General features: G+C 39.2%; 7 protein-coding genes across 10 annotated transcripts; 5 read left to right on the plus strand and 2 right to left on the minus strand.

Moving 5' to 3' along the window:
* Positions 1-92: 92 nt before the first annotated feature.
* Positions 93-3,758, minus strand: LOC132196020 (brevican core protein-like). Of its 2 annotated transcripts, none has more exons than XM_059618387.1 (11): positions 3,609-3,758; positions 3,462-3,543; positions 2,601-2,972; positions 2,006-2,315; positions 1,391-1,476; positions 1,295-1,326; positions 1,132-1,240; positions 924-1,071; positions 795-877; positions 254-596; positions 93-203 (listed from the first exon to the last, which is right to left on the minus strand). In XM_059618387.1, exons 1-11 carry the CDS (start codon positions 3,648-3,650, stop codon positions 131-133), a joined length of 1,680 nt encoding a protein of 559 aa, XP_059474370.1. In that variant the 5' UTR covers positions 3,651-3,758; the 3' UTR covers positions 93-130. The 2 variants fall into 2 exon arrangements, with proteins under 2 accessions (XP_059474370.1, XP_059474369.1); XM_059618386.1 differs by having other exon boundaries at positions 1,391-1,500.
* Positions 3,759-5,983: 2,225 nt separating this feature from the next.
* LOC132196141 (WD repeat domain-containing protein 83) lies at positions 5,984-22,810 on the minus strand. 3 transcript variants are annotated; one of them, XM_059618603.1, is made up of 7 exons: positions 22,636-22,810; positions 21,939-22,192; positions 21,808-21,862; positions 18,765-19,416; positions 16,822-17,071; positions 16,267-16,503; positions 5,984-6,602 (listed from the first exon to the last, which is right to left on the minus strand). In XM_059618603.1, the coding sequence occupies exons 4-6, from the start codon at positions 19,227-19,229 to the stop codon at positions 16,277-16,279; spliced, it is 942 nt and encodes a 313-aa protein (XP_059474586.1). In that variant the 5' UTR covers positions 19,230-19,416; positions 21,808-21,862; positions 21,939-22,192; positions 22,636-22,810; the 3' UTR covers positions 5,984-6,602; positions 16,267-16,276. The 3 variants fall into 3 exon arrangements, with proteins under 3 accessions (XP_059474586.1, XP_059474585.1, XP_059474584.1); XM_059618602.1 differs by having other exon boundaries at positions 19,890-21,862; XM_059618601.1 differs by lacking the exon at positions 21,808-21,862.
* Positions 6,399-8,378, plus strand: LOC132196138 (rhodopsin-like). Its single transcript, XM_059618599.1, has 6 exons — positions 6,399-6,605; positions 6,860-7,098; positions 7,158-7,371; positions 7,430-7,685; positions 7,737-7,903; positions 7,966-8,378. Exons 1-6 carry the CDS (start codon positions 6,496-6,498, stop codon positions 8,093-8,095), a joined length of 1,116 nt encoding a protein of 371 aa, XP_059474582.1. The 5' UTR covers positions 6,399-6,495; the 3' UTR covers positions 8,096-8,378.
* Positions 11,173-13,084, plus strand: LOC132196137 (opsin-1-like). The gene is made up of 5 exons (XM_059618598.1): positions 11,173-11,332; positions 11,554-11,927; positions 11,980-12,452; positions 12,518-12,684; positions 12,735-13,084. The coding sequence occupies exons 2-5, from the start codon at positions 11,558-11,560 to the stop codon at positions 12,859-12,861; spliced, it is 1,137 nt and encodes a 378-aa protein (XP_059474581.1). The 5' UTR covers positions 11,173-11,332; positions 11,554-11,557; the 3' UTR covers positions 12,862-13,084.
* On the plus strand, positions 14,340-16,210 carry LOC132196139 (rhodopsin-like). The gene is made up of 6 exons (XM_059618600.1): positions 14,340-14,452; positions 14,509-14,848; positions 14,904-15,010; positions 15,067-15,173; positions 15,228-15,650; positions 15,918-16,210. The coding sequence occupies exons 2-6, from the start codon at positions 14,509-14,511 to the stop codon at positions 16,048-16,050; spliced, it is 1,110 nt and encodes a 369-aa protein (XP_059474583.1). The 5' UTR covers positions 14,340-14,452; the 3' UTR covers positions 16,051-16,210.
* Positions 20,092-22,210, plus strand: LOC132196136 (uncharacterized). Its single transcript, XM_059618597.1, has 4 exons — positions 20,092-20,566; positions 20,750-21,071; positions 21,219-21,632; positions 21,690-22,210. Exons 1-4 carry the CDS (start codon positions 20,170-20,172, stop codon positions 21,913-21,915), a joined length of 1,359 nt encoding a protein of 452 aa, XP_059474580.1. The 5' UTR covers positions 20,092-20,169; the 3' UTR covers positions 21,916-22,210.
* LOC132196142 (ubiquitin-like FUBI-ribosomal protein eS30 fusion protein) lies at positions 22,787-23,712 on the plus strand. The gene is made up of 2 exons (XM_059618604.1): positions 22,787-22,937; positions 23,207-23,712. Exon 2 carries the CDS (start codon positions 23,237-23,239, stop codon positions 23,624-23,626), a length of 390 nt encoding a protein of 129 aa, XP_059474587.1. The 5' UTR covers positions 22,787-22,937; positions 23,207-23,236; the 3' UTR covers positions 23,627-23,712.
* Positions 23,713-23,756: the final 44 nt, after the last annotated feature.

A 23,756-nucleotide genomic window follows, 5' to 3' on the forward strand; every position in this document is an offset into this window, starting at 1 on the left:
CTAAATAAAAATAATATTACTTGGAATGAAAAAAAGCTCTCCAAAGCAGTGGCAATGCCACAGCCACAGTCAAGACAAAAATAATTGTGGGAAAGGAATAAATTATTTATTAATTTTTCACATCAACGGTCTACATAATGACAGTGTCCTCGCAAGCGTAATTGTAAACGTTGGTGCACGGAATGTCCAACCAATGGTACAAACTGTAAATAATATCAAAAATGAATTATTTCCCTCAATTCTCGTAACAAACTAAGAGCTGGCGCATTGATCAGATCCGAATTGCGCGGGATTTCCTGGAGACCAGTCTGTGTAAGTGAGAGGTTTTGCATTCACCCAGGATGTGTAGTTTTTCGTGCCCTCCATGGTCAGTCCCATGTGAACCATTTCTTGTTCCATCCCTGCAGTCCAATTTTGGAAATTAAAGATTTCAACAACGAAAATTAAATTCTTTCCCAAGGAAGCAAGTTGGCGTTGAAGGCAAATGTTCTGGTCCGGCGTTTCCAAGCTGACCAAATCCATTTTGGTTTTTTGACACTCAGCCCGAGCGTTGTCAAAACTCAGCTTGTTGGTTGAAATGGAAAATGGCTTCACACCTGCAAGAAAATTAGAAAATATAAATTAAATTATTTCAACTAGAGAGAGTGAATTTTTTAGATCAAAAATGCAAATCATTTATAATTAATAATTTGAATGTTTGAGAACAATTATCAATAATTTGATATTTTACTAATTTATTGTATAGTACTTTTTGTCTTATGTTTTCTTTAATAAAAATAAAAAATGGCACCAACTTGAGCACATATCGAAAGGCCTAGGCGTTTCGCAAATGTAATTTAGAGAATGAAAGCAGGGAGCATCAAACCATTTGTCTTTCCTGCAATACAATGTGATTCCAAATCGCGATTTAATCAATTGAATACCAAATCACAGCACAATCATCGGTAGTAATAGAGGCAGGATCGCCAGGATTCCAATCGTTATATACCAGTTCTTGGCCACTCAACCACTGCGTGTAGTTCGACTGGCCCATTTTGGTCAAAGCAATCCAATAGATTTTGTTCGTTTTTTCTGTCGCAAACAAATATATTCAAAATTGAAAAGAAACTTTATTTCACCTAGTTATATTACGATTAGCTGAGATTAAATGCTTGACGCAAATGTTCTCTTCCACCGTCACTAAATTCGCCAAATCCATTCCTTGCTTTTGGCACTCAATTCTTGCTTTTCCCCAGGTTTGCTGCAAATTTTAAAATTACACTAAAAAATTTAATAATTAACAAACTAAACAAACCGTTTCCATTGAAAAAGTGTAATTTGATTTAGCTGTTTCATTGCAATTGAAACAATTTTTTATTATAAAAGGTTAAAAATATAAATTAAAATTTACAATTATAACAAGGAGGTGGAGGAGTTGTTGGGACAAGAGTTGTTGATGTGCGAGTCACAACTGTGGTTGGTGCAGTTGTTGCAACACTAGAAGTAGTTGATTTGCTTTCACTGGCAAAATAATTCAAAATATACTTTAGATTGTACAAAATAAGTAATTTAAAAATAGGTTTAATTACATACAGTTAAGTCACACACTACATCAAGATATTCAGAATTTTACTGGAAATGCTTTCAATAAAACAGATTTGCTTGAAAAGGCCTAAAACTTTTTCCACATTTGCATGTAGATTTCTCATTTGGGAGCTAATTAACTTTTTTAATGTCCGTTATCCTATCCAATATCAATGAGTTACTTTAATAAACTAATAAATTAATTTGACTTCATATCTCAGCATTAGTTTTGTCCTTTTTTCATTACTAGAAAAAAAAGAAAAAAACTAGTCAAGGGTTAAAAAAATTTTGGTTGGTTTATTTCTTGAAAACCAAAGCTCGAAATCAATCAATCAACAATTTTTTTCTTTCTAAATTTGGAGGTTAGTTTTGAACTTGCAGCTTAAGTAAATACCAAGGAAGCTATATTAACTTAATTAAAATTAACAGAAATTTATCTTACACTGCTGTAGTTGTGCCTGGTGTGATGGCATTTGTTCCAACTTGGGCAGTGGAGGTCAAAGTTGTCGTGACCGCAGAGGTTGTGGTCGTGACACTTGCGTTTGTGATCGCGTTTGTAGTCGCAGGTGTTGTGGCGCCATTTAAAGTGCTGGTGGTGTCGATTGGCCCTGTACTTATTGGAACACCAGATGTCATAGCAGGAGTACCAGGGTCAATGGTGGTGTCTGCAGGCGGCTGCGTCTCCGTAGCAACAATTGTAATGCCGGCTTCGGTTGTTGACGCTGGCGTTTCACTAGGGCCCAGGGTGAGACCTAAATAAATGAGACGACTTGGACTCCTGATTCATTCTTTTGAGCAAATGACGCTAGTATGGTTGATTTTTTTATTGCAAATAACGTTATCTCTGTCTTAATGGTTTTTGTGTTTTGCAAAATTTAGAATTTAAAATATAATAAAAAAGCTTGGTTAAAACTTTATATTTAAAATAATTTCTGATATAAACAAATAATAAACTTTTTCATTCCCACACGCTAACTTTTCTAAAGCATATTAAATTCAATATTCTAATTTTGAAAATGTAAAAGTGAATCAATCACCTGCATTAGATGGAATCTCTGTCGCTCCAGGCGTTATTGTATTCGGCACTTCAGCCGGAGCGACGATTTCGCCTTCAGCTGGAGTTTCACTGGTAAAAGGACCATTTTCGGTAGGTCCTTCCGTATCTGCTGGTGGGCTGGTCTCGTCAGCAGTGGAAGTCACTTTCTTCCCAGGCGCCAAAGTGGTCCCTTTTTGACTATCTTTTGTCGTTTTCGGAGGCGCTTTTGTTTCTATTTGGGTTGTGGAGCTGTTGCTAGTGCATCGACGCATCCCACAGCATTTTATGATATACTTTCTTTTTTGCAATCTTGTTACATAAATGATTGTTTTTCGAGGACTTCGTTTTACAATTTGGTGCTCATGCGGAACTTCTAAATGATATTCGACAAATGATTTGAAATGTGAATGGATTAATGCTGTATTTCCTGCTATGTACATATAAAAATCACTAAGCAGATCATTAATTGTTTGTAAAAAAATCCATCCGTTTGGTTTGCATTAAAAAAATTAGACTTGATTAGTGAATAAAAGTGAAAAATATGCTTATCAAAATTTTCAGTCAGAAAATGGCTATTTTTTTTTATAGGCAAACACGTTATGGTAAGATAAAAAAGTTATAAAATAGCTAAATGTTTTAAAAAACTTTTTCTAACAATAAAATTGATAATGCGACAAACACACGTTTTGTAATTTGTTTTATCTCAAACGTGTCGAAAAGTACAGTGTCTTAATATAAAACTGGCCTGGACGTACATAATATGTGTCCAAAAATGCAGTGAAAATTTAATTTAAATTTATTTATTTATTTCGCCAATGATTTATCATCGCAGTTATTAATTTTTGTTAACCGATTAACTTACCAGAACTAAACAAAAGCGTGTGTTTCTTGTTGCTACCTAACACTTTGGGCAATAATGGTGTACCGTAATCGAGTAGCGTCACCTGTTGAAAAAAAATTGCCAACACAAATAAAAAATCACAACAGTTTTCAATTGGAGCATTTTTACCAGTAGTACTAACATGACAATGAATGCCGTATTATTTTGCATGTTGAATTTTGAGTTTTGAGCAAATTGTTAAACTTGCGTGGCCAAAATCTGAAATATATGTTTGCGGCTCAATTCATAGAAGCGGCGGATGCGATTCCAGCCTGCGTTCTGGATGTTCTCATAACGGACTTCCGCTTTACTGGTTTGGTTTTTGAAACTACTATATTGCTCATTTTTGCTATCAAGCTCAATTTTTTAATAATTTATAAATTCAGTGTAAAATAGAAAACGAGGCAGCAAACGAAAAAAATAGATACAACCATGCAACACTATACTATCTTGATGGATGCCAATTTTACAGTCACAATTCATGTTTTATTTACATCAATTAAAGATTTTTTAATCAATTCAATGTGGACAAGTCCGAAATATTTTACATTAGTTGTCATTGAGAGGGACATTAAATTAAAATTTTCAATTTATTATTTTATTTCATTCACATTCAATAGCAATCAAAGTTGTTTTAAACTATTTTGAGTTATGAATAAAGATATGTAAGTATTTACAAAAATAAATATGTGTGCCCAATGAACTGTACAGAATATATAATTATAATTAAAATAAATAAATTATGATTTCAAAGTTAACTCTGAAAATTTAGAAATTTTTGCATAAACTTCAAAATTAATTTCTTGTATCCCGTATTTTTACCACCGTTTTTGATTTGAAATAACAATATAGTGATAAAAAATATTATAGTTGCACAATTTATGGATTTTAAAACTTTTCGCATTATTTTTCATGACAGCTTAATAAGCGGCCTGCAAACCAACAAAACGCAACCTGCTCGATTAGTAGGTCGCGCAGGTTGCATAATTATAGAAACTTACGACTTCTTTTGGCTGCGGTTTTTACTTTAAGATTTAAGTTTTATGTTTCTTAAATTTTTCATGAAATCAACCTTCAACCATAAGTGGAAAAATTTCAATTCGATAAACTCTGAAGAAAATATTTATGTTTGGTTGAAAATCTTTTTTGTTTTGGTGACATTCAGCTTATTTTGATCACAAAATTTGTATTTATTACAATTTCTCAATTATTCGGGTCAAAAAGCTTTCATATCGTGTAATAGGAATTGAAAAGCAATCATGTTCCTGGACAGACCAACCCCGTTGAAGACTGACCTCGCAGATTTATGTTGACCTGGCAGGTGCGGAGCATATCCCAAGCTAGCTGTCCACCTCGTCACAAAAACAGCAATGTTTCGCAAGTAGGTGACCCTAAATTTCCTCGTCACAATAACCATCCTTCTTATGATTCAAGCTAAAAATTAGAGATTTTGCCCCCTGAGCTGTTTAGATACTCTTTAAATATTTTCACTTTGTAGCATTCGAAAAAGAAATTTGATCCGATAATATTTAATATTTAATAATGCCTACTCTATCAAAAAATATGCTATTGATATTAAAGGATTCTGTTAATATTAAACAATTTCATTCTAAATAAAGCCAGGGCAGAGAAGCGCGCGCACATGAATGGCACATCGCTTTCTTGAAGGTCACATGCAACAACTTGGCCGCTGATTCAAGACGAAAATGCGGTGGCTTTTTTCACCATGGAAAATATGGGTGCTAATTTGATTACGCGCCAAGTAATAGGATCTTCGTATTGATGACGTTTTTGTAGCAAAGTAAATGTTGTGAATATATAATATCACATTTAAAGAAAACGTGACTATAATAAATTAACATAAATTTGGAATAAAAAAATTAGGTGAAAATCAAACTAGCACATATTTATCAAATGACGCTAAATTCCAGACACTGGAGTTTTAGTATTTTTACATCCAATTGAATCTTGCAATTAAACTCACTCCTCAGGTAATATAATTTTAGTATAACAAAATAAAATTTACGATGAACTTTATTTGAAATCAACTAAGGAATCGTCCCATTGTGAATAAAAGAATATAGCCAATGTACAGTATTATAAAAGTAGGGAGGCGCGCGCATATCAATGCCCGTTGCTTTTTCTTGTATATGCCACTCGCAACACGCAACTTCTTGGCCACCAATTCAAAGGGTTATTTTTTTGTCTTCAAAGAAAATAGGTTGCTAATTTGATTACTGGCCAAGTAATTGGATCATTGACGACGTTCGTAACAAAATTAATGAATAAAAAATCTTACTTTGTAGCATATTATATTTTGGAAATTAAATACAATAAGAAAATTATTTTCTTTTTTATTTTCTACTTTACTAATAGTACTTAATTATGCTGAGTTTCAGTTGACTTTAATTTTAATTTCTGGTATGCGAACAAGATGAAACCTTTTAATTATTCTGTGTTGAAGAGATTGATTTATTGAAAAATTAAAATTAAAAGCAGGTGAGATTATAGAATCATGTTTATCATGTGATTATTTGCAATACAGACGAAATTCAATACTTTTTGCAATAACATTAAACTTAAATAAAAAATAAATGAAGCTGTTATGACAATATTATAATAAAAACAGTAAAAATGCATATGATAGTTTTAAAAACTCAGAAGGGTCAAATTATTTCCGCCTTTTAATGGGAACATCTAAATTACACTGGTGAGAAGGGGTTGCGCGCGCGTTTACGCAATGGTGATGGAGAAAATTCTCAAGACGGAGGAATTGTACGGCCTCTAATGTGACTTTCGGCCCGGAAAAGAATTAAGAGGATGCGTGGTTATCCAATTTCTGGCGGCGTCTTGCGTGCTAATGTCATTACAAGGCAAGATGCGCGCAGTTGAAGGCACTGGTATAAAAGGGTTGGAGGCCGGTCAGAAAGCAATCCAGTCGGGAGATCCTCACTGACCAGCAGAAGACCACTGAAGTAGTTCGCAGTCCGCTGATTTTCTTCAGTTCACACTCACCATGAACGGTCCTTCGGTCAGTGCTTTCAACTATGGCGGCGGCTTCAGCGGCAACACCACCGTCGTCGACACCGTCCCGCCTGAGATGTTGCATCTCGTGGATCCTCACTGGTAACACACACAAAATCCACTTTATTTTGATTATTTTGCTTGAAATTTAAATAGAGTTTAAAACTAGATTTAAATTTTTATTATCATATCAGGGATGATTGCAACGGCCGGTATTTTATTTAATAGCTTTTTGACCAATTTTGCCACAGTTAAATTAAAATATAGCCAGACTCTGCCAATTTTGATCTTGAAAAGTTCAAATTACATCTTCTAAAGAATCCAGATAGAAAATAACACAAATATTTTGCTTTCAGGTACCAGTTCCCTCCTCTGAACCCTCTGTGGCACGCTTTGTTGGGCTTCGTCATTGGCGTCCTCGGCGTCGTCTCGTTCTGCGGCAATGGAATGGTCCTCTACATCTTCGGCACCACCAAGGGCCTGCGATCACCCTCCAACCTGCTGGTCATGAATCTGGCTCTTTCCGACTTCCTCATGATGATCACTATGGCCGCCCCAATGGTTATCAACTGCTACTACGAGACCTGGGTCCTAGGTGAGTGTACCTTTAGTCAATAATCTGAACAAAAAGTGACCATGAGCATCTATCCAAAGGACCCTTCTTCTGCGAACTGTACGCTATGTTTGGCTCAATGTTCGGCTGCGGCTCCATCACCACAATGGTATTCATCGCCTTCGACAGGTATAACGTGATCGTCAAGGGCATGTCAGGCACCCCTCTGACCAGCAAGGGCGCCCTCCTCAGGATCTTCTTGCTCTGGGCCCACGCAGCTTTCTGGACTTTGGCACCTTTCTTCGGATGGAGCAGGTACAAAATAAATTCAACCAATACATTCTTGTTCTAAATCAAAGGTCGCAACAAACAGGTACGTTCCTGAGGGCAACATGACCGCCTGCGGAACCGACTACTTGAACAAGGATTGGTTCAGCCGCAGCTACATCTTCGTCTACTCGTTCTTCTGCTACTTCTTCCCTCTCTGCGGAATCATCTACGCTTACTTCTTCATCGTGCAGGCCGTCGCTGCCCACGAGAAGAACATGAAGGAACAGGCCAAGAAGATGAACGTGGCGTCCCTGAGGACTGAGGACAAGGCCCAAAGCGCGGAGTGCAAACTTGCTAAGGTACCAAACAAATTAAGCTTGCTGTCATGATCCTGACCTGCTTTCCTTCAGGTTGCCCTGGTAACCATCTCCCTGTGGTTCATGGCCTGGACGCCCTACCTGGTGGTCAACTATATGGGCATCTTCGACGGTGCCGCCATCACACCCCTGACAACTATCTGGTGCTCAGTTTTTGCCAAGGCCAGCACCGTATACAACCCCATCGTCTACGGCATTAGGTAAAAAATTTTAACAAAACATCTTTTGGTCAACTTTAATGAAACTTGTTTCCTTTCCGCAGCCACCCTAAATACCGAGCGGCCCTGTACAAGCGCTTCCCTAGCCTAGCGTGCAACGCGTCCAACGACGACAACTCGTCGGCCGCGTCCGGCTCGACCGTGTGTGCCGAGAGCACGGCAGCTCCCGCCTAAACGACCAGCAGCCCTTTCACTCCCGACGGACTCGACTAGGATCTCTGCTGATGACAAAACTCCGCGCACCAACCGATGAACTGAATAACGAAACTAAACTACACACTGCAAGAATAGTCTCTCTGCACTTATTTTTTCTAAAAAAACACACACACTCTCTATAGCTCACTAGTAGTTCATAAATTCGATTTGAGTCACACTATTTTAGTTCAGGAAGTAATAAATGTAAAAAGCCCAAAAATAAAGAAAAAACTGCAACTGAAATAAAATATACTGATTATGATTCACCATTCAAATGCCCCTAACAACAGCAATCGATTTTCGCCAAAATTGGCACCACCAAGAGAAGTCTTAAATTGCAAAGGCTTCTCCTTTAGCTTCTTATCTGTTGACGTCGTCGTTTGTTATTAACATAAGACATAGGAGAGCAATGTAATTTTTAACAGCATTTTATTTTTTCACAAACCACAAGCATATTTTTCCTACCGACCTGTTACTTTTATTTGAATTTGAACCATGAAAAAAAAGCTGATACGTAACTTTTTTTATGTGCAGTAAAGTGAGAAAAAGTTTTTTTTATTAAATAAATCTTACAAAAAATGGTAAATTTAGTAAATAAGGGTTTTGTTTTCTTATTGTAAAACGAATCGAAATATCTTATATTAATTTCAGACTTGACTTGAGGATGATAAGAGAGATTAGACAATGGATAGCAATGGAGCAAAAATTACTTTTCTGCTTGGAGTTTTATTTAATCTTGAATCATTGATATATGCGCAAAACATCCCATTTTGTCAATAGAACGCGGTTAAATATGATTTGCTGGATTCTGTTACAATTTTTCTCTTAAAACGGTAAAAAATGCAACTGCTCTGCATTTAGATAAAAACGCACTGGACGGACTAATAAAAATGAGGATGGACCCACGTGGAAAAATTGGAAAAGGAAATCCATGAAGAGAACGGCAGAAAAAAAGTTTAATTAATTCATGAGATTAAAAAGTCTAAGTTTGCTATCTCATGGATGTCTTTTAAAATTTATGTCTTCAGTTTTTACGCTAATATTGTTTCGATAATTTCAATTTTGTTTTAATGTGCATATTTTAATATTTAATAATATTTATTTAATACACTATAAAAGTTCTAGCAAAAAGAAAAATAAAAGACATATTATCCATATTATAATATCTTTTTCAATGCGCAAATGAGGTGATGATGATAATAAAAACTTGAATATAACAATAAAAAATTATTGATTTCTTTTTAGCTTTACCAAAAATAAATAAAAGAGATTGGAGATGGCTTTCTGCAAGGCAATAAAAGATACAGGCATATTTTCTTGGCCCGGAAAAAATGCAAAAGTTAATACATACAATATGTAAGATCCAGGTTTGAAAATCTCAATGTAATATCAAATTATTAAAAAATAATAGCACTGTCGAATTTAATGGCACAAAAAATGTTGAAAAGCTTTCCAGTTTTTAGTGAAATTGACAATATATGTTGGCTAAACCTAATCTAAAAATTTAAATATTTGTTGCAAAAATTAAACTGTTGCAATATATATTAAAAGAAGCATTTACACGTCACACGCTTGTTGTGCGTCACTTTCACGTGTCTTTCTTGTATAAGTCACGTTTTGCAAAAATTAAACTGTTGCAATATATATTAATATTATATATAAAGCCATTTATTATGCAGATGATATTGTTTTAACCTCAGAAAAATTAAGTGACTTGAAAATTGCTTTAGCCAGAATGAAAGAATTTTTGTTAAAACGCAGTTTGAAACTTAACTTGGAAAAGTGCAAATTCATGAAATTTAGAAATAAGGGTCTAGGAAAATATGCATTAAGTGACCGCCTAGATTTAGGTGGAATTGAAATAGAGAGAGTTGCTGAGTTTACATATTTAGGAGTTACTTTTCAACCATCAGGAATCTCTTTTGGAAAGCACATTGAAAAAAGAACAAGAGCTGCATTGCTGGCCACTTATAATATACGAGAACTAAAACAATTATCCATTGAAACAGCACACAAGCTATTTGATCTAAAAATTTCCCCAATTGCGTCCTACGGCATTGAAGAAATATGGCCTTTCCTAACAAAGACTGATTTTGAAAATCTTGAAAAAGTCAAAACAAGATATTTAAAAAGAGTTTTAGGACTGTCCAAGTATATTAGATCTAGATTTGTGTATGAATTAGTTGACACTGATCTCTTTGTATCGGACTTACAGGTAAAATATTCTCTAACTGAAACTGAAGCATTCCAGAAATTTTGTGTGTCTAAATATTTAAACAAACTTGAGATATGTGATGAGTTCTACGAGACAGAAACTATGAAGAATAAAAATTGGCAATGTGCAATGTTCAGTGATCGCCAAGTGTTTACGAGATTTGCCTGTCACGGGTACCACTATTTATTTTGTAAGAATAAAAATTTTCATTCTCAAGCGACAATAGATTGTGAATGCAAGCACTGCGGTAAGAAATGTTCACAATATCATATTCTTGAATGTAATGAACGAAAACTAAGCCTAAGAGAGGCTGCAAAAATCAAAATTAACTAATTTTGTACTTTGTAATAATTATCGAAACAAGCTTAATTGTAAAATTAATTTTAGGAAGACAAATTAGCTTTAGACACCCGTTGTACACCTAGTTGTGTTCAATAAATACTCTATCTATTTTGCAAAAAATATACATCAGGATCGAGGTGGAGATTAGAATTTGTATTGAACCTCGTCGAATCAATTTAATAGTAAAATAGGCTAATTTAATTACCTATCCTCAGACAACGGCGACCATCTGCGGCCAACGACAATAATTGCATTATATTTAATCGCAAATGGTCCCGTAATGCATGCGTATATTTGGGGGTGCTAGCAGTACGACACGTGAGGGGGTGCTGCACAATATAGATGGCCTCTCGCACGACGAGGGCTGATAATTAATTTTCTTAAGACATCTTTAAGGTTTCTGCCTTGGTGGAGGCTGCGGCTGCCGAAATCCAATTTAGCCCGCTAACATCATTAGCATTGGACAGGTGCGCGAACGCATTCGCACAGCCCTCGCCAAGTATAAAAGGGCCTGCAACCCGACAGACCAACGAGCCGCATCCGAGAGGGTTTAGACGGACTTCCTAGCTTCCCAGGCTTAACTTCGCAAACTGAAGTAGTTCGCTGTTTTTAACAACGATTTTCTCTCAACGTTTGTGTTAACTCTACACTATAACCGGGTAAGTTGAACACAACTCAAACTGAAATTTGATAACTAAAATTCACAACCTTTGGTTGTTCCTTTTTCTTCAACTATAAAAATGATAATAATGAAACTTTATATATTTTTTTTTTAACAAATATTACATAATATAATAGTAGAAAATTATAATAAATGTAAGAAAATTGCAAACTAATGAAAGAATGAAAACTTATAATGATAATTAATTGATCATTTTAGAATCATGCCTGGAATTGCTGAGCCAAGCTTTGCCGCCTACCAACAACAGTGGGGCAACAATGGTGGCTGGGGCGCCAACATGACCGTTGTAGACAAAGTTCTGCCTGACATGCTGTCGATGGTCTCTCCTCACTGGAACCAGTTTGCGCCGATGAACCCCCTGTGGCACGGCCTTTTGGGCTTCGCCATCGGCGTTCTCGGTGTCATCTCGATCATCGGCAACGGAATGGTCCTCTACATCTTCTCTAACACCAAAGGACTGAAGACTCCCTCCAACATGCTCGTGATGAACCTGGCATTCTCTGACTTCCTCATGATGTTCACCATGGCTCCCCCCATGGTCATGAACTGCTACTACGAGACCTGGGTTTTCGGTAAGATTCCAATTCACTCGGGAATTCCGATCTAAAGATTTTCCTCTCTCAGGACCCCTGATGTGCGAGCTGTATGGAGCTCTCGGCTCCTTGTTCGGATGCGTCTCAATCTGGAGCATGACCAATATTGCCATGGACAGGTACAACGTCATCGTCAAGGGACTGTCTGGCGAACCCCTGACCAGCAAGGGCGCCATGATGAAGAACCTCTTCGTGTGGGCCTTCTCTCTTGGATGGACCCTGGCTCCCTTCTTCGGATGGGGCAAGTACGCACCTGAGGGCAACATGACCGCCTGCGGAACTGACTACTTGAGCCAGGACCTCGTGAGCCGCAGCTACATCCTTTTCTACGCCTTGTTCTGCTACTTCGCTCCTCTGGCCACCATCATCTACTCCTACTTCTTCATCGTGCAGGCTGTTGCCGCCCACGAGAAGAACATGAGGGAACAGGCCAAGAAGATGAACGTTGCCTCTCTGCGCTCTGCTGAGAACCAGGCTACCAGCGCCGAGTGCAAGCTCGCCAAGGTAAAACCTTTGACTTCAACCTCCATCACCTTTTTCTTATTATATTATAATTGTTTTTTGTTCAGATCGCCATGGTGACCATCTCCCTGTGGTTCATGGCCTGGACCCCATACCTGGTCATCAACTTCACCGGCATCTTCGCAGGCCCCGCCATCACTCCTCTGTCCACCATCTGGGCCTCTCTGTTCGCCAAGGCCAATGCCGTCTACAACCCCATCGTCTACGGTATCAGGTAAAATCCCTTTTTTTAACCTGAATCACAAAATAATGCTTTGATTTTAGCCACCCTAAGTACCGCGCCGCTCTGCAGCAGAAGTTCCCCAGCCTGTCTTGCGCCCCTGAGCAGGACGACAACGTCTCCCAGGCTTCCTCTACCACCAACAGCGAGGAGAAGTCCGAGAAGGCATAAGCGGCTTCTTACCGCGAGAGTGCTTCCGGTATTTCGGAAAAAAGACGACCCGGCGATGCACCTTGTATACTGTCTTAATGCACCTAACGATCTCGAAAAACAAACCCATATTTCAGTTTCATTATTTAGTCACACTTACATTTTCATTTCCCATTATAGAAATTCTGTTATGTTCAAATTTTTTATCTGTAATAAACCCAGCATTCAAAAAACGAAAAACAAATTGCTTTGACTTCAAACAAACACCCTTCTTCAAACAAGATAAAATAAAAATAAATATTTAAAGAATGGCTTGTAAAACGAATTACAGTGTTTTGTTGTAATTTCATATATTATTAATATTTTAACATATCTTTATATAATTATCTTCTTTTTACTTCAAAGGTGGCAAATATAGTACGTTTTAGAGTAAAAATTATGGCAACGACATGTTGACTGTACTCTCAACCCTCACTCAGTCTAACGCAATAAAGGGAATTAAAGCGTCTTATTTTTCTTACATGAAAGCCATACAGGCACTCAGCAGTTGAAATGCCGTTAGAACGCAAGAGTTATTCACACATATGCATTAACATAGAAAATAACGATAATAAGATGACTGAAAAAAAAACATGTATTCACAAATTGACTCACATTTTAGCGTTGCTAATGCGAGCGGACAGTTCAAAACATAAAAGTTCAATATAGAGAAATTTTAGCGCTGATCTTTTTTTCCAGAAACACATCAATTGACTCACTGCCTGTTTAAGATTAATTTCATCATTTTTGGCAGTGATCTTAAAATTTCACCCCCGCAGATCAAAACTAAATTTAATGAAGTTATTGAAATCTATGGTTTTCAATGTGTCTCAATTTGTCAAGATGTGGACTGCATCAAAACCGAAAATAAAATTATTTACAAATTAAAATAATACTTGTTAAGGTTTTCAATAAATCCAAATAATATAAATTAATAATTTATATTATGTGGTTTATTTCAATATCACATTTGTTTCCACATTGTAAGAGAGTGAATGGAAGAAATGAAAAAAACAACCGAAATTTGATGCCAGAAATATGAGAGTTAAAATCAATCTCAAGAATAAATGAATTTTCAACATATTTACTCATGTCGTTTCAATTTTCCAAGCTGTTATAGTTGTAAATCTTCAAGTAAAGATTAAAAAATTATCTCAAATGTAAAAACGAACAAAATTTATTAATAAACCAGACTCATACATAGTAGCAAAGAACCAAACACTTCTCATACAAATAGGACTTGAAGAGTGACAAGACTGACAAGGACGCTATGATATCTGAGAACAACTGACAATGCGTAATAAAAAGGCTTCGTATTAAATATTACGTAAATGGAACGTCTCGGTTGATCTCCACTGCAGCAGATAAAAGTTTGCACGCGCTTTCTCAACTTTCCTCTAATCGAATTATCCCTTTTGGGCTTAGCAGGGGATGAGAGCAAGTATAAAAGCGGCCGAACGCCAGGCAGAGAGCATGAGCCACTCATCGACCAGCGGGCGTCGCAGAACCGACCACCGACTTTCCCGCCTTTTAAACTCTACCTTAGAAAGGTTCCAAGAGATCCAACATCAAGGTAAAGAACTAATAAGGAATTAAAGTTGAAGAGAAAATAATTGCCTGAAATTTCAGATGGCTTTGACTGGTCCAGTGTTTGAGGCCTACCGCGGCGCCAACATGACCGTCGCGGACAGCGTCCTGCCCGACATGCTCCACCTGATCGACCCTCACTGGTACAAGTACCCTCCCATGAACCCCCTTTGGCACGCCATCCTCGGCTTCGTCATCGGCGTTTTGGGAGTCATCTCATTCTGCGGCAACGGCATGGTCCTCTACATCTTTGGCACCACCAAGGCGTTGAGGTCGCCGTCCAACCTGCTGGTCATGAATCTGGCTCTCTCCGACTTCCTCATGATGATCGTCATGTCACCACCCATGGTCATCAACTGCCTGTACGAAACCTGGGTCTTTGGTGAGTACAAACTGTAATATAAAACGATGAGATACGAAGTGAGCTTCATTCAAAGGTCCTTTGATGTGCGAACTGTACGCCATGGCTGGTTCCCTCTTTGGCTGCGGAGACATCTGGACAATGGTCTTCATCGCCATGGACAGATACAACGTCATCGTCAAGGTAGAGGCAGAAAAAATCACAACGAAATCCGATTTTTGACAAAAAAATTCCCGCAGGGTCTGGCCGGCAAACCCTTGACGACCAGCACCGCCCTGCTGAGGATTGTCTTCGTCTGGACCTTTGCCACCGTGTGGACTGTCGCACCCCTCTTCGGGTGGAACAGGTAACTTTGAAGAACAAATTTTGGAAAATGTCACACAGATACCATCAAACACAGGTACGTCCCTGAAGGCAACATGACCTCCTGCGGGACTGACTACCTGAACCGCGAATGGTTCAGCGCCAGCTACTTGGTGGTCTATGGCATCTTTGTATACTTCATCCCGCTGTTCAGCATCTGCTTCGCCTACTATTTCATCCTCTCAGCCGTTTTCGTGCACGAGAAGGCCATGAGAGAGCAGGCGAAGAAGATGAACGTGGCCTCGCTGAGGTCCGAGGACAAGGCCCAGAGCACCGAGTGTAAGCTGGCCAAGGTCGCTTTGGTCACCATCTCGCTGTGGTGCATGGCGTGGACACCCTACTTGATCATCAACTTCAGCGGCATCTTCATGAGCGCAGACATTTCGCCACTTACTACCATCTGGTGCTCCTTGTTTGCCAAGGCCAGCACAGTTTACAACCCAATTGTCTACGGCATTAGGTGAGCCATATTTATTTATTATTTAAATTCCTAAAACCTATGAGATGATAATTTGAATAACTCAATTATAAAAATAATAATTATATTAATAGTGTTGTTGTTGCATTTGATTTCATGGTTGTGATGAAATTTTTCACACTCAAATCCAAGAATAAAAAAAAAATATATAATGAGAAGAACTTCTTCATTAAGATTTCTTTTGTTATTTTGAGTAAAATTAAGTGATTTGTACTCAACTCGCTTTAATTTGGGCCCATCAATTTTCAGTCACCCAAAATACCGGGCAGCCCTTTACGCGCGGTTCCCTGCGCTAGTGTGTGGAGGCACAGATGACGACTCTTCTGCCTGCGCCTCACAAGGCTCAACCAGCACCGAAGCAGAAAAACCCGAAAAAGCCTAAGCTGAACCATCGCTGACAATTTTTATCAAGACAATACAACGAACGGACTATGAACTTCTTTCCATTAGAGCAAAAATTTTTACAAATCTTGAAAACCCATCGATTGTGTCTAGACTGACCAAGCATCAATAAAATGTGAATTGTAATCACGCAAGCTAATTTATTATAATTTTAAATTCCCATGAATGAAAAAAATGCAATTGTAGTTGTTCTTACCGTAGAGTGATCACTCGGCACTAACAAGAATGTCCTCGGGCGACATTTCGCCCCACAATTTGATGGCACCCTCGCTGGCTGATACCACTTGATTGCCTGAAGGGTGCACACTCAGGGTAGGCACCACGATTGGGCGCGGGCTGTGCGCAAGTTTGCCCAATACCTTGCCGGTCACCAGCTCCCAAATCCAGATGCAGCCGTCGGCCGAGCCGCACAGCACCGTCGAGTCTCCTGGACCTGGCAGGTTGGAAATTTTTTTTATAAAGGAGCATAAAATAAAAATTTATCACAGCTTTTTTATCATATTAAATATTAAATTTTTTCATAACATATTAAAATTTAACTGGAAATAAAAACATAATTTGTTGGATAAAGGGTTTTGTCTGCACTGCCTTACAATGAGCAAAAAAGAAACAATAAATTAATTGACATTGATGAACAAAGTTAGTAATAAATTATTTATCAAATAACTATTTTGATTGAAAATTGATCTTATAACAAATAAATAATATAATAAATAAAAGGATTATTCATACGTTGAAGTAAGGAACAGACCTGTGGCTACTTCAACACAAAAGTCCTTGGTGGTGTGTCCTGAGAACTCATTGAGCAGTTCGCCTGCAGCAGTGTCTATCAACCGTACGGTGGCATCGGCACAACTGGCCACCACACACTGCCCATCCCTGGTGAAGGTCACACTGGTTGTGGCCTCGCCCAGTGTGTCAGTGGTCAGTTGTCCAGCGCGCAAATCGTACTCGCGCACTTTGCCATCCACAGATCCTGTCAGAATTTTACTTTCAGTCACCTAAAAAAAAGAGAGAGGTTATACAATATTTTCCAAGATGATTTTTTTCAAACATAGATTTTTAATAAATTGGAACAGTCTGATTCTTTCTGTTTTCACATACCCCGCCCAAAGTTGAAGATATCGATATGAGATTTTCACCACTTCACCATCTTAGTTTGAAAGCGACTTTCCTAAATTTTTGACTAAAAATTTTCAAAATTGCGGGTTTTACGGGACATTTTGGAAAAACAAAAAAACGTGATTATCTCAGCTTCTAGTGGTCGTAGAACAATTTTCCGGGTACGGCTGAACTCGTCTTAGCAAGTTCTACAACTTTGCTGTTGAATGTAAAATTTTAGGTCAAAGGTCAAGGTCATTTTTGGTGACCTGAAATTTTCAAACTCAAATTTGAAAATGTGCTGCATGATGAAAATCATTTTTGAGATTGACATTCGATTCATCATGAAATTTTACGTATTATATGTCAAAATTGCGATGTTGATATTTTTAGTTTAATTTAAATAAAAATAAGAATATTAAAAAACGTGGTTTTTCGCACCTCGGCAGGCAGTGTCAACAATATAATCGTCTGTAACTTTTGTTCTGATGATTTTAGGTACAAAGTGGTTATTACCAAAGTTAATCTCCACGTCAAGACCAATCGATTGGTGTATATGTCAATGACCTTCAGTGACCTTGGGGTCAAAGGTCACCCAGGTCGGTGACCTGGGGTCTGGGGTCACACGACCTAAATGTGTGATACGTACTTAGAAAGGTCTTGTCAAGAGGATAATTTTGGTCACTAAGTTTTTTACTTTACGTCTACTACAAATCGAATAATTATAATTTTTCCTAATTAAACGCAGAAGTTTGCGTAAAATTTATTGGAAATTAGAGATTACTCGCTTTGTGGTAGACGTAAAGTAAAAACCTTAGTGACCAAAATTATCCTCTTGACAAGACCTTTCTAAGTACGTATCACACATTTAGGTCGTGTGACCCCAGGTCACCGACCTGGGTGACCTTTGACCCCAAGGTCACTGAAGGTCATTGACATATACACCAATCGATTGGTCTTGACGTGGAGATTAACTTTGGTAATAACCACTTTGTACCTAAAATCATCAGAACAAAAGTTACAGACGATTATATTGTTGACACTGCCTGCCGAGGTGCGAAAAACCACGTTTTTTAATATTCTTATTTTTATTTAAATTAAACTAAAAATATCAACATCGCAATTTTGACATATAATACGTAAAATTTCATGATGAATCGAATGTCAATCTCAAAAATGATTTTCATCATGCAGCACATTTTCAAATTTGAGTTTGAAAATTTCAGGTCACCAAAAATGACCTTGACCTTTGACCTAAAATTTTACATTCAACAGCAAAGTTGTAGAACTTGCTAAGACGAGTTCAGCCGTACCCGGAAAATTGTTCTACGACCACTAGAAGCTGAGATAATCACGTTTTTTTGTTTTTCCAAAATGTCCCGTAAAACCCGCAATTTTGAAAATTTTTAGTCAAAAATTTAGGAAAGTCGCTTCCAAACTAAGATGGTGAAGTGGTGAAAATCTCATATCGATATCTTCAACTTTGGGCGGGGTATGTGAAAACAGAAAGAATCAGACACAAAATTTTAGTGATGTGTAAATTAATTGGTCTTTTGACATTTATGGTCTTTCGTGATTAAAATTTCAAATAACCTGGATAGAGGTGACGCTGTCCTTCGCGTCGGTGAGGATCTGGATGGGGTCATAGCTATGGCTGCGCGTGTCCCACAGACGGACTGAGTTGTCGTGGCTGCCGGACGCGACTACGCTAGAATCCTCATTGAAGCGGACGCAGGAGACAACGGTGGCGTGGCCGCGGTACCGCCGTAGAGACTGTCCAGTGCTCACATCCCACAATATGACCATTTTGTCAGCGCCGCAGGACACCAGTTTGGCGCTGTCGCAGGAACTGGCCACGTCCAGCGCCTCCTTGCCGTGGCCAGGGTACGTCTTGAGAAGCAAGTTGCGGTTTGGGTTCCACAACTTGATCTTCCGGTCGGAGCCGCAAGTCAGACAGTACGAGCCATCTGCATTGAATCGGACGGCACGGACGGCGCCCTGCTTGCAATCTATCGTCCGGATGCAGTTGGACAGCGTCGTCGCCACTTCTTGCGCCATTTTTCACTTAATTTTAATTGGAAGAGGTGCGTTCAAGGTGTTTGCAGACTTGCTTCAATTGGCCAACCAGATCTTGCATCTCATTCACGTCGCACACAAAGTGAACGGGCTTCTCTTTACCCTCGGTGTCCACAGTGTTCAGCTCCAACTGGTACTCGAGACCGCCTACTCGCTCACTGCTGCTATCCTGTAATCACACAAAAATTCTCCCATTAGAAAGACTAATTTAGGTCATAAAAAATAGCACAATTTCCTATCATTTATCTATACAAATTACTTTTTCTTTTTAAAGAAAAAGTAATAACAAGTTTTTTGCTGGCACTAGCAGAAAAAGCATGCAGGATAAAACAAAGGACAACCAAATTAACTTTTTTTGCAGATAAGAACAAAAACCAAGTCAACTGAGGCTCATTGTGGCGGATGGGGTCTTTTTGGTCTTGAAAGTTTATGCAAAATTCTTGCTAGTTTGCATTGTTTATTGATGTCAATTGCTGTAATAAGACATGTTTTAGTTTTTGCAACATTTAAAGAGATAAAAAAATTCCTGATTAGTCTCTCATTTCGCAATTAATGTGGAATTAAAATTAAATAAATGAAGAAGGTAAAATAATCTTAAAATTTACAAAAAAAGATCTTACAAGCTAGATTTTAAATAATTACCTACAGATAATAAAATTAAATTTAAAAAATTCTTTGAATTGATTTAATATAATATTTTTGACTGAAGTCCCCCCGCCTCATGAAACGATCCTAAGCAAAAAACTTCTTCCATGCTATAAAATTTTTATGATAAAATAGCTGATTATCAGCGGTGGCAAGCGGTGGGGAACGCAGTGCAACCGGGCCCGCCAGAGGTCGTGCGTGCCGTGGTGTTGGTGCTCAGCTGGTGCTCTCGAACAACAAGTGGTGTCAAAGGCCCCTTGCTTATGACAGAGAGGCGATGGTGAACGGGGACACGGAGCTGCGGCACCTGTCGCTGTCACAGAAGCGCGAGTTGGGCGAAATCCTGGAGGTGCGCGACTCGTGGAAGGTGCTCATGTCGGCCATCGAGGAGCCGCCCTCGCAAGGCGACCCTGGCGGAGGACGCAGGCTCAAGTACACGGCCCGGGACCTGAGCGTGCTGGAGCGCGAGGCCAAAGTGAACCCAAGACTGACCGGCGCCGAGATCCTCTTCGACGAGTGGGGCACCAGTGGCCGCCAAAGACCCACCCTGACCACCCTCGTGAACCTGCTGACCGACCTCAAACTCTACAGGGCGGCCGACTACGTCTCAATGAACCTGCTCGGCGGAGCGCCCGTCCAGAGACAGGAACAATTTCACAGGAGAACTTTGACTGGTAAAATAAAATTATGAATAAATTATTGAAGAAAAAAATTAATAGTTCCACATTTTTTTCTTCAATAATTTTAAATTTTGTGTAATATAGTAAGAATGGAATAATTTAATTTTTTTCAAGTTGGATTTCATATTATTTTAATTATAAAAAAATATCCAAGCTAAAATTTAATTTTTACGTTAGATTTAATGGAGACAAAGGTAATAAAGTCGACTGACGAGCCTGCCGCTCAACTGGAAGCGATTCCTTACCCTGAGCTAGAAAGTTGCTGCGGCTGGGACTACAAGGAGCAGGGGAAGGAAGAGTGCATAGGGGTTGGCGCCTTTGCCTGTGTTTTCAAAGCCATCGTCCCTGCCGTGAATGGAGGAAAACCAGTGGCCGTGAAAAGATTCCACCAGGGAAACTCCAAGGCCGGAAAACAGTATGAGGTGGAACTAGAGGCTCTCAAGAGGATCAAACACAGAAACATTGTCCGAATGTTAGGCTACAGTGAGGGGACACACAGGTTGAATACTCTATAAAATTCAAATTTGATTAAATTGCTTTTATGATTCTAAAAGTTGGCAAAATTCAAGACTGAATTCATAGTGCGGAGTAAATAAATTACCAGCGGAGCCTTGAATTTTTTTCAACTTTTGATTTAAATTTTCAGGTGCCTGGTGCTCGAGTTGCTGGACCAGGGCAACCTCGAGGACAACCTGGCATGCAAACGCAGGTCGCAACCAATCAGCTGGCGGCCACGCGTGCAAATTGCATTAGGAACGGCCGAAGCCCTCGCACACCTCCACTCGCAGAAGTTGGTGCACCGAGACATCAAGAGCGCCAACATCCTCCTGGACGAGGCCCTGCAACCCAAGCTGGCCGATTTTGGCCTGATGCAGGAAGAGGATGATGAGGAGCAGGACTCGGAGTCCGAGCTCGAGATTGCAGGAACCTCCTGCTACATGTCCCCAGAGGCCATCACCTATGGCAAGGTCACCCTCAGAGGAGACGTCTTCAGTTTTGGTGTTGTTCTGCTTGAACTGCTAACCTCCCTGCCCGCCGACGACGACAACCGAACCTTCAGGTGAAACAAATGCAAGCCTAATATTGTTCAAATTTTGATTTGATTTGTATTTCGAAGGTCGCTTCTGTTGCATGTTGAGGAAATATGCGGCGAAAATTCAGTTGCACCCCTTCTGGACACAAAGGCAGGTTTGTGGGGCGGCAAGGGTCAACCTGTGGCCCACGTCCTTTACAACCTGGCAGTCCACTGCGTAAACAGACGAGACGACATGCGACCAAACATATCCAGCGCTGTGGAAAAACTTGTTGATATTTTGGCAGTAAAAACTAAAGTTGTTGATTGAAAAATTAGTGCGTTTTGCTTTACCTTTTCGGTGTAATTTAGACTCCAGTTGGCATCGACGACCTTCGGCAGGTGGTTCTGCACAGATTTAAGGCTGACAAGGGTAGCGTTTCTCACGTTGTCTAGAAGTTTCAACAGGAGGTCTGTCTTGGCCGCAGGGAAATGCTGCTCGGTCAGGTATTCTCTCAGGTCCTGATCCTGACGAACTGACTCAGCGACGAGGGCCAAAACAGTTGTCAAGCATGAGTTCAACTCCGGCCCAGGCAACGAGTCACCAGCTAAAAAAAAAATATGTTTAATAGTAATGATATTTAAAAAATCATTTAATTTGCTTGTTTTTACATAAAATAAAAATTAATAAAGAGAGAATAAAGAGAGAACAATTAATAGTAAAAAAAAAAATGTTAAATGTAACATGAATAAAACAAAAAGCAAAGTGCGAAGTACATAGTTCTTTGTGACTTATTTTCTTATTTGAAAAAAAAAAATAAAAAAAAATATAACCGTTCAAAATTCCAGCTTGCTTCTCGTCTTAAAAAAATTATCAATATGTAATTAGAAGAAGAAAAAAATGGTAAATAAATGATTAAATTTTCTGGCAGTATGTCGTTATCGCTAAGAAATTTAATTATGTATTAATTAAAAAAAAAAATACATAAAAATTGAAATTATGATGAATGAATAAAATGCGTCATCTTTCTGTTTCTTCGCACGATTTTACCTGCAGAAGCTGCTGTGGCGGAAGCGACGATGAGACTCTTTGCGGTGGACAAGACGAGAAGAAAATCTTCGTCGCTGATTTGGGCTAAATTTGTCAGTTTTTCCGACAATTCGGCACTCAACATCCTGCGAAACAACAAAATTAACAAAACTCACTCACTAGTAGGAGTAGGCGTGGCGCCTGGAGATGCTCAACTGTTCGCGAATCGCATCACGTGACCTCCCTATCGCCTCTTGTGTTTGTAACACGTGCACGATTCGGCGATTTCCAGAATTTTCAGCAGATTTCACCCCGGATTTTATGTACGTACCCAACCGAAACTAAATTCTTTACCTCTAAACCGAAGATTAAAGTCCCGTAGTTGGAATTAAACCGAGTTTGGCCGTCCCGGTCTCTGTCCGAGTCGGATGGAACGTCGCCAAATTCGCGTTTCCTCATGGCTCCCATGCTGTCATTGAACCACAATTTGCTAAATTTTGCCACTTTCGAGTCTATTGAGACCCAATTAAACCTAAAATCCGATTTTCTTCTTATTATCAGCGTGTAATTGATGACTTTTGTTTGATTGCAGGTGTTAAAAGGGCGGAATTGCCAAGACAAAATGCAGTTGTTTGTTCGCGGTTTGAGCACGCAGGTGTTGGAGGTGTCCTCAGATGAGACGGTGGGACAGATCAGGAGCAGGCTGCTGCAGGCCGAGTCCGTGGAAGGCGAGCTGCTGCTCAGTTGCGAGGGCGTGCCTCTGGAGGACAGCCTGACCGCCGGCAGCCTTCTGTGCCCCACTTTGGACGCCAATGTGTCCGTCAAGGGAGGAAAGGTGCACGGCTCGTTGGCCCGTGCTGGAAAGGTCAAGGGCCAGACCCCCAGGGTGGAGAAGGGCGAAAAGAAGAAGAAGAAGACTGGTCGCGCTAAGCGCCGCATCCAGTATAACAGGAGGTTCGTCAACGTTGTCCAAGGCTTCGGCAGACGCCGCGGACCCAACGCCAACTCGTAATGGCTTAATCTATTTGTAATGAAACTCTTTTGATTGGATTGAATGGAGATGAGGCGGAAAATACATTAAAATAAAAAAAAAATTACATGACATTTTGATTTTAAATTTCCTCTGCTTAAAGAAAAGGTAA

The sequence above is a fragment of the Neocloeon triangulifer genome, unplaced genomic scaffold (genome assembly GCF_031216515.1).
Source record: "Neocloeon triangulifer isolate White Clay Creek 2 clone unplaced genomic scaffold, ASM3121651v1 ptg000011l, whole genome shotgun sequence".
Taxonomy (NCBI): Eukaryota; Metazoa; Arthropoda; class Insecta; order Ephemeroptera; family Baetidae; genus Neocloeon; species Neocloeon triangulifer.

Bases quoted from the DNA above. Each gene is read 5' to 3' on its own strand.
- LOC132196020 (XM_059618386.1), bottom strand. From the start codon at position 3,650: ATGCAAAATAATACGGCATTCATTGTCATGTTAGTACTACTG. The intron at 2,973-3,461 runs GTAAGTTAATCG...AATATCATTTAG, and splicing joins CACGCTTTTGTTTAGTTCTG to AAGTTCCGCATGAGCACCAA. The intron at 204-253 runs GTTTGTTACGAG...TATTATTTACAG, and splicing joins GATCAATGCGCCAGCTCTTA to TTTGTACCATTGGTTGGACA.
- LOC132196138 (XM_059618599.1), top strand. From the start codon at position 6,496: ATGAACGGTCCTTCGGTCAGTGCTTTCAACTATGGCGGCGGCTTCAGC. The intron at 7,686-7,736 runs GTACCAAACAAA...GCTTTCCTTCAG, and splicing joins CGGAGTGCAAACTTGCTAAG to GTTGCCCTGGTAACCATCTC. The intron at 7,904-7,965 runs GTAAAAAATTTT...TCCTTTCCGCAG, and splicing joins CCCATCGTCTACGGCATTAG to CCACCCTAAATACCGAGCGG.
- LOC132196137 (XM_059618598.1), top strand. From the start codon at position 11,558: ATGCCTGGAATTGCTGAGCCAAGCTTTGCCGCCTACCAACAACAGTGG. The intron at 11,928-11,979 runs GTAAGATTCCAA...TTCCTCTCTCAG, and splicing joins CTACGAGACCTGGGTTTTCG to GACCCCTGATGTGCGAGCTG. The intron at 12,453-12,517 runs GTAAAACCTTTG...TTTTTTGTTCAG, and splicing joins CCGAGTGCAAGCTCGCCAAG to ATCGCCATGGTGACCATCTC.
- LOC132196139 (XM_059618600.1), top strand. From the start codon at position 14,509: ATGGCTTTGACTGGTCCAGTGTTTGAGGCCTACCGCGGCGCCAACATG. The intron at 14,849-14,903 runs GTGAGTACAAAC...CTTCATTCAAAG, and splicing joins GTACGAAACCTGGGTCTTTG to GTCCTTTGATGTGCGAACTG. The intron at 15,651-15,917 runs GTGAGCCATATT...ATCAATTTTCAG, and splicing joins CCAATTGTCTACGGCATTAG to TCACCCAAAATACCGGGCAG.
- LOC132196141 (XM_059618601.1), bottom strand. From the start codon at position 19,229: ATGGCGCAAGAAGTGGCGACGACGCTGTCCAACTGCATCCGGACGATA. The intron at 17,072-18,764 runs GTTATTTGAAAT...TCTTTTTTTTAG, and splicing joins ACAGCGTCACCTCTATCCAG to GTGACTGAAAGTAAAATTCT. The intron at 16,504-16,821 runs GTCTGTTCCTTA...CCAACCTGCCAG, and splicing joins TTGTGTTGAAGTAGCCACAG to GTCCAGGAGACTCGACGGTG.
- LOC132196136 (XM_059618597.1), top strand. From the start codon at position 20,170: ATGGTGAACGGGGACACGGAGCTGCGGCACCTGTCGCTGTCACAGAAG. The intron at 21,072-21,218 runs GTTGAATACTCT...TTAAATTTTCAG, and splicing joins TACAGTGAGGGGACACACAG to GTGCCTGGTGCTCGAGTTGC. The intron at 21,633-21,689 runs GTGAAACAAATG...TGTATTTCGAAG, and splicing joins GACGACAACCGAACCTTCAG to GTCGCTTCTGTTGCATGTTG.
- LOC132196142 (XM_059618604.1), top strand. From the start codon at position 23,237: ATGCAGTTGTTTGTTCGCGGTTTGAGCACGCAGGTGTTGGAGGTGTCC.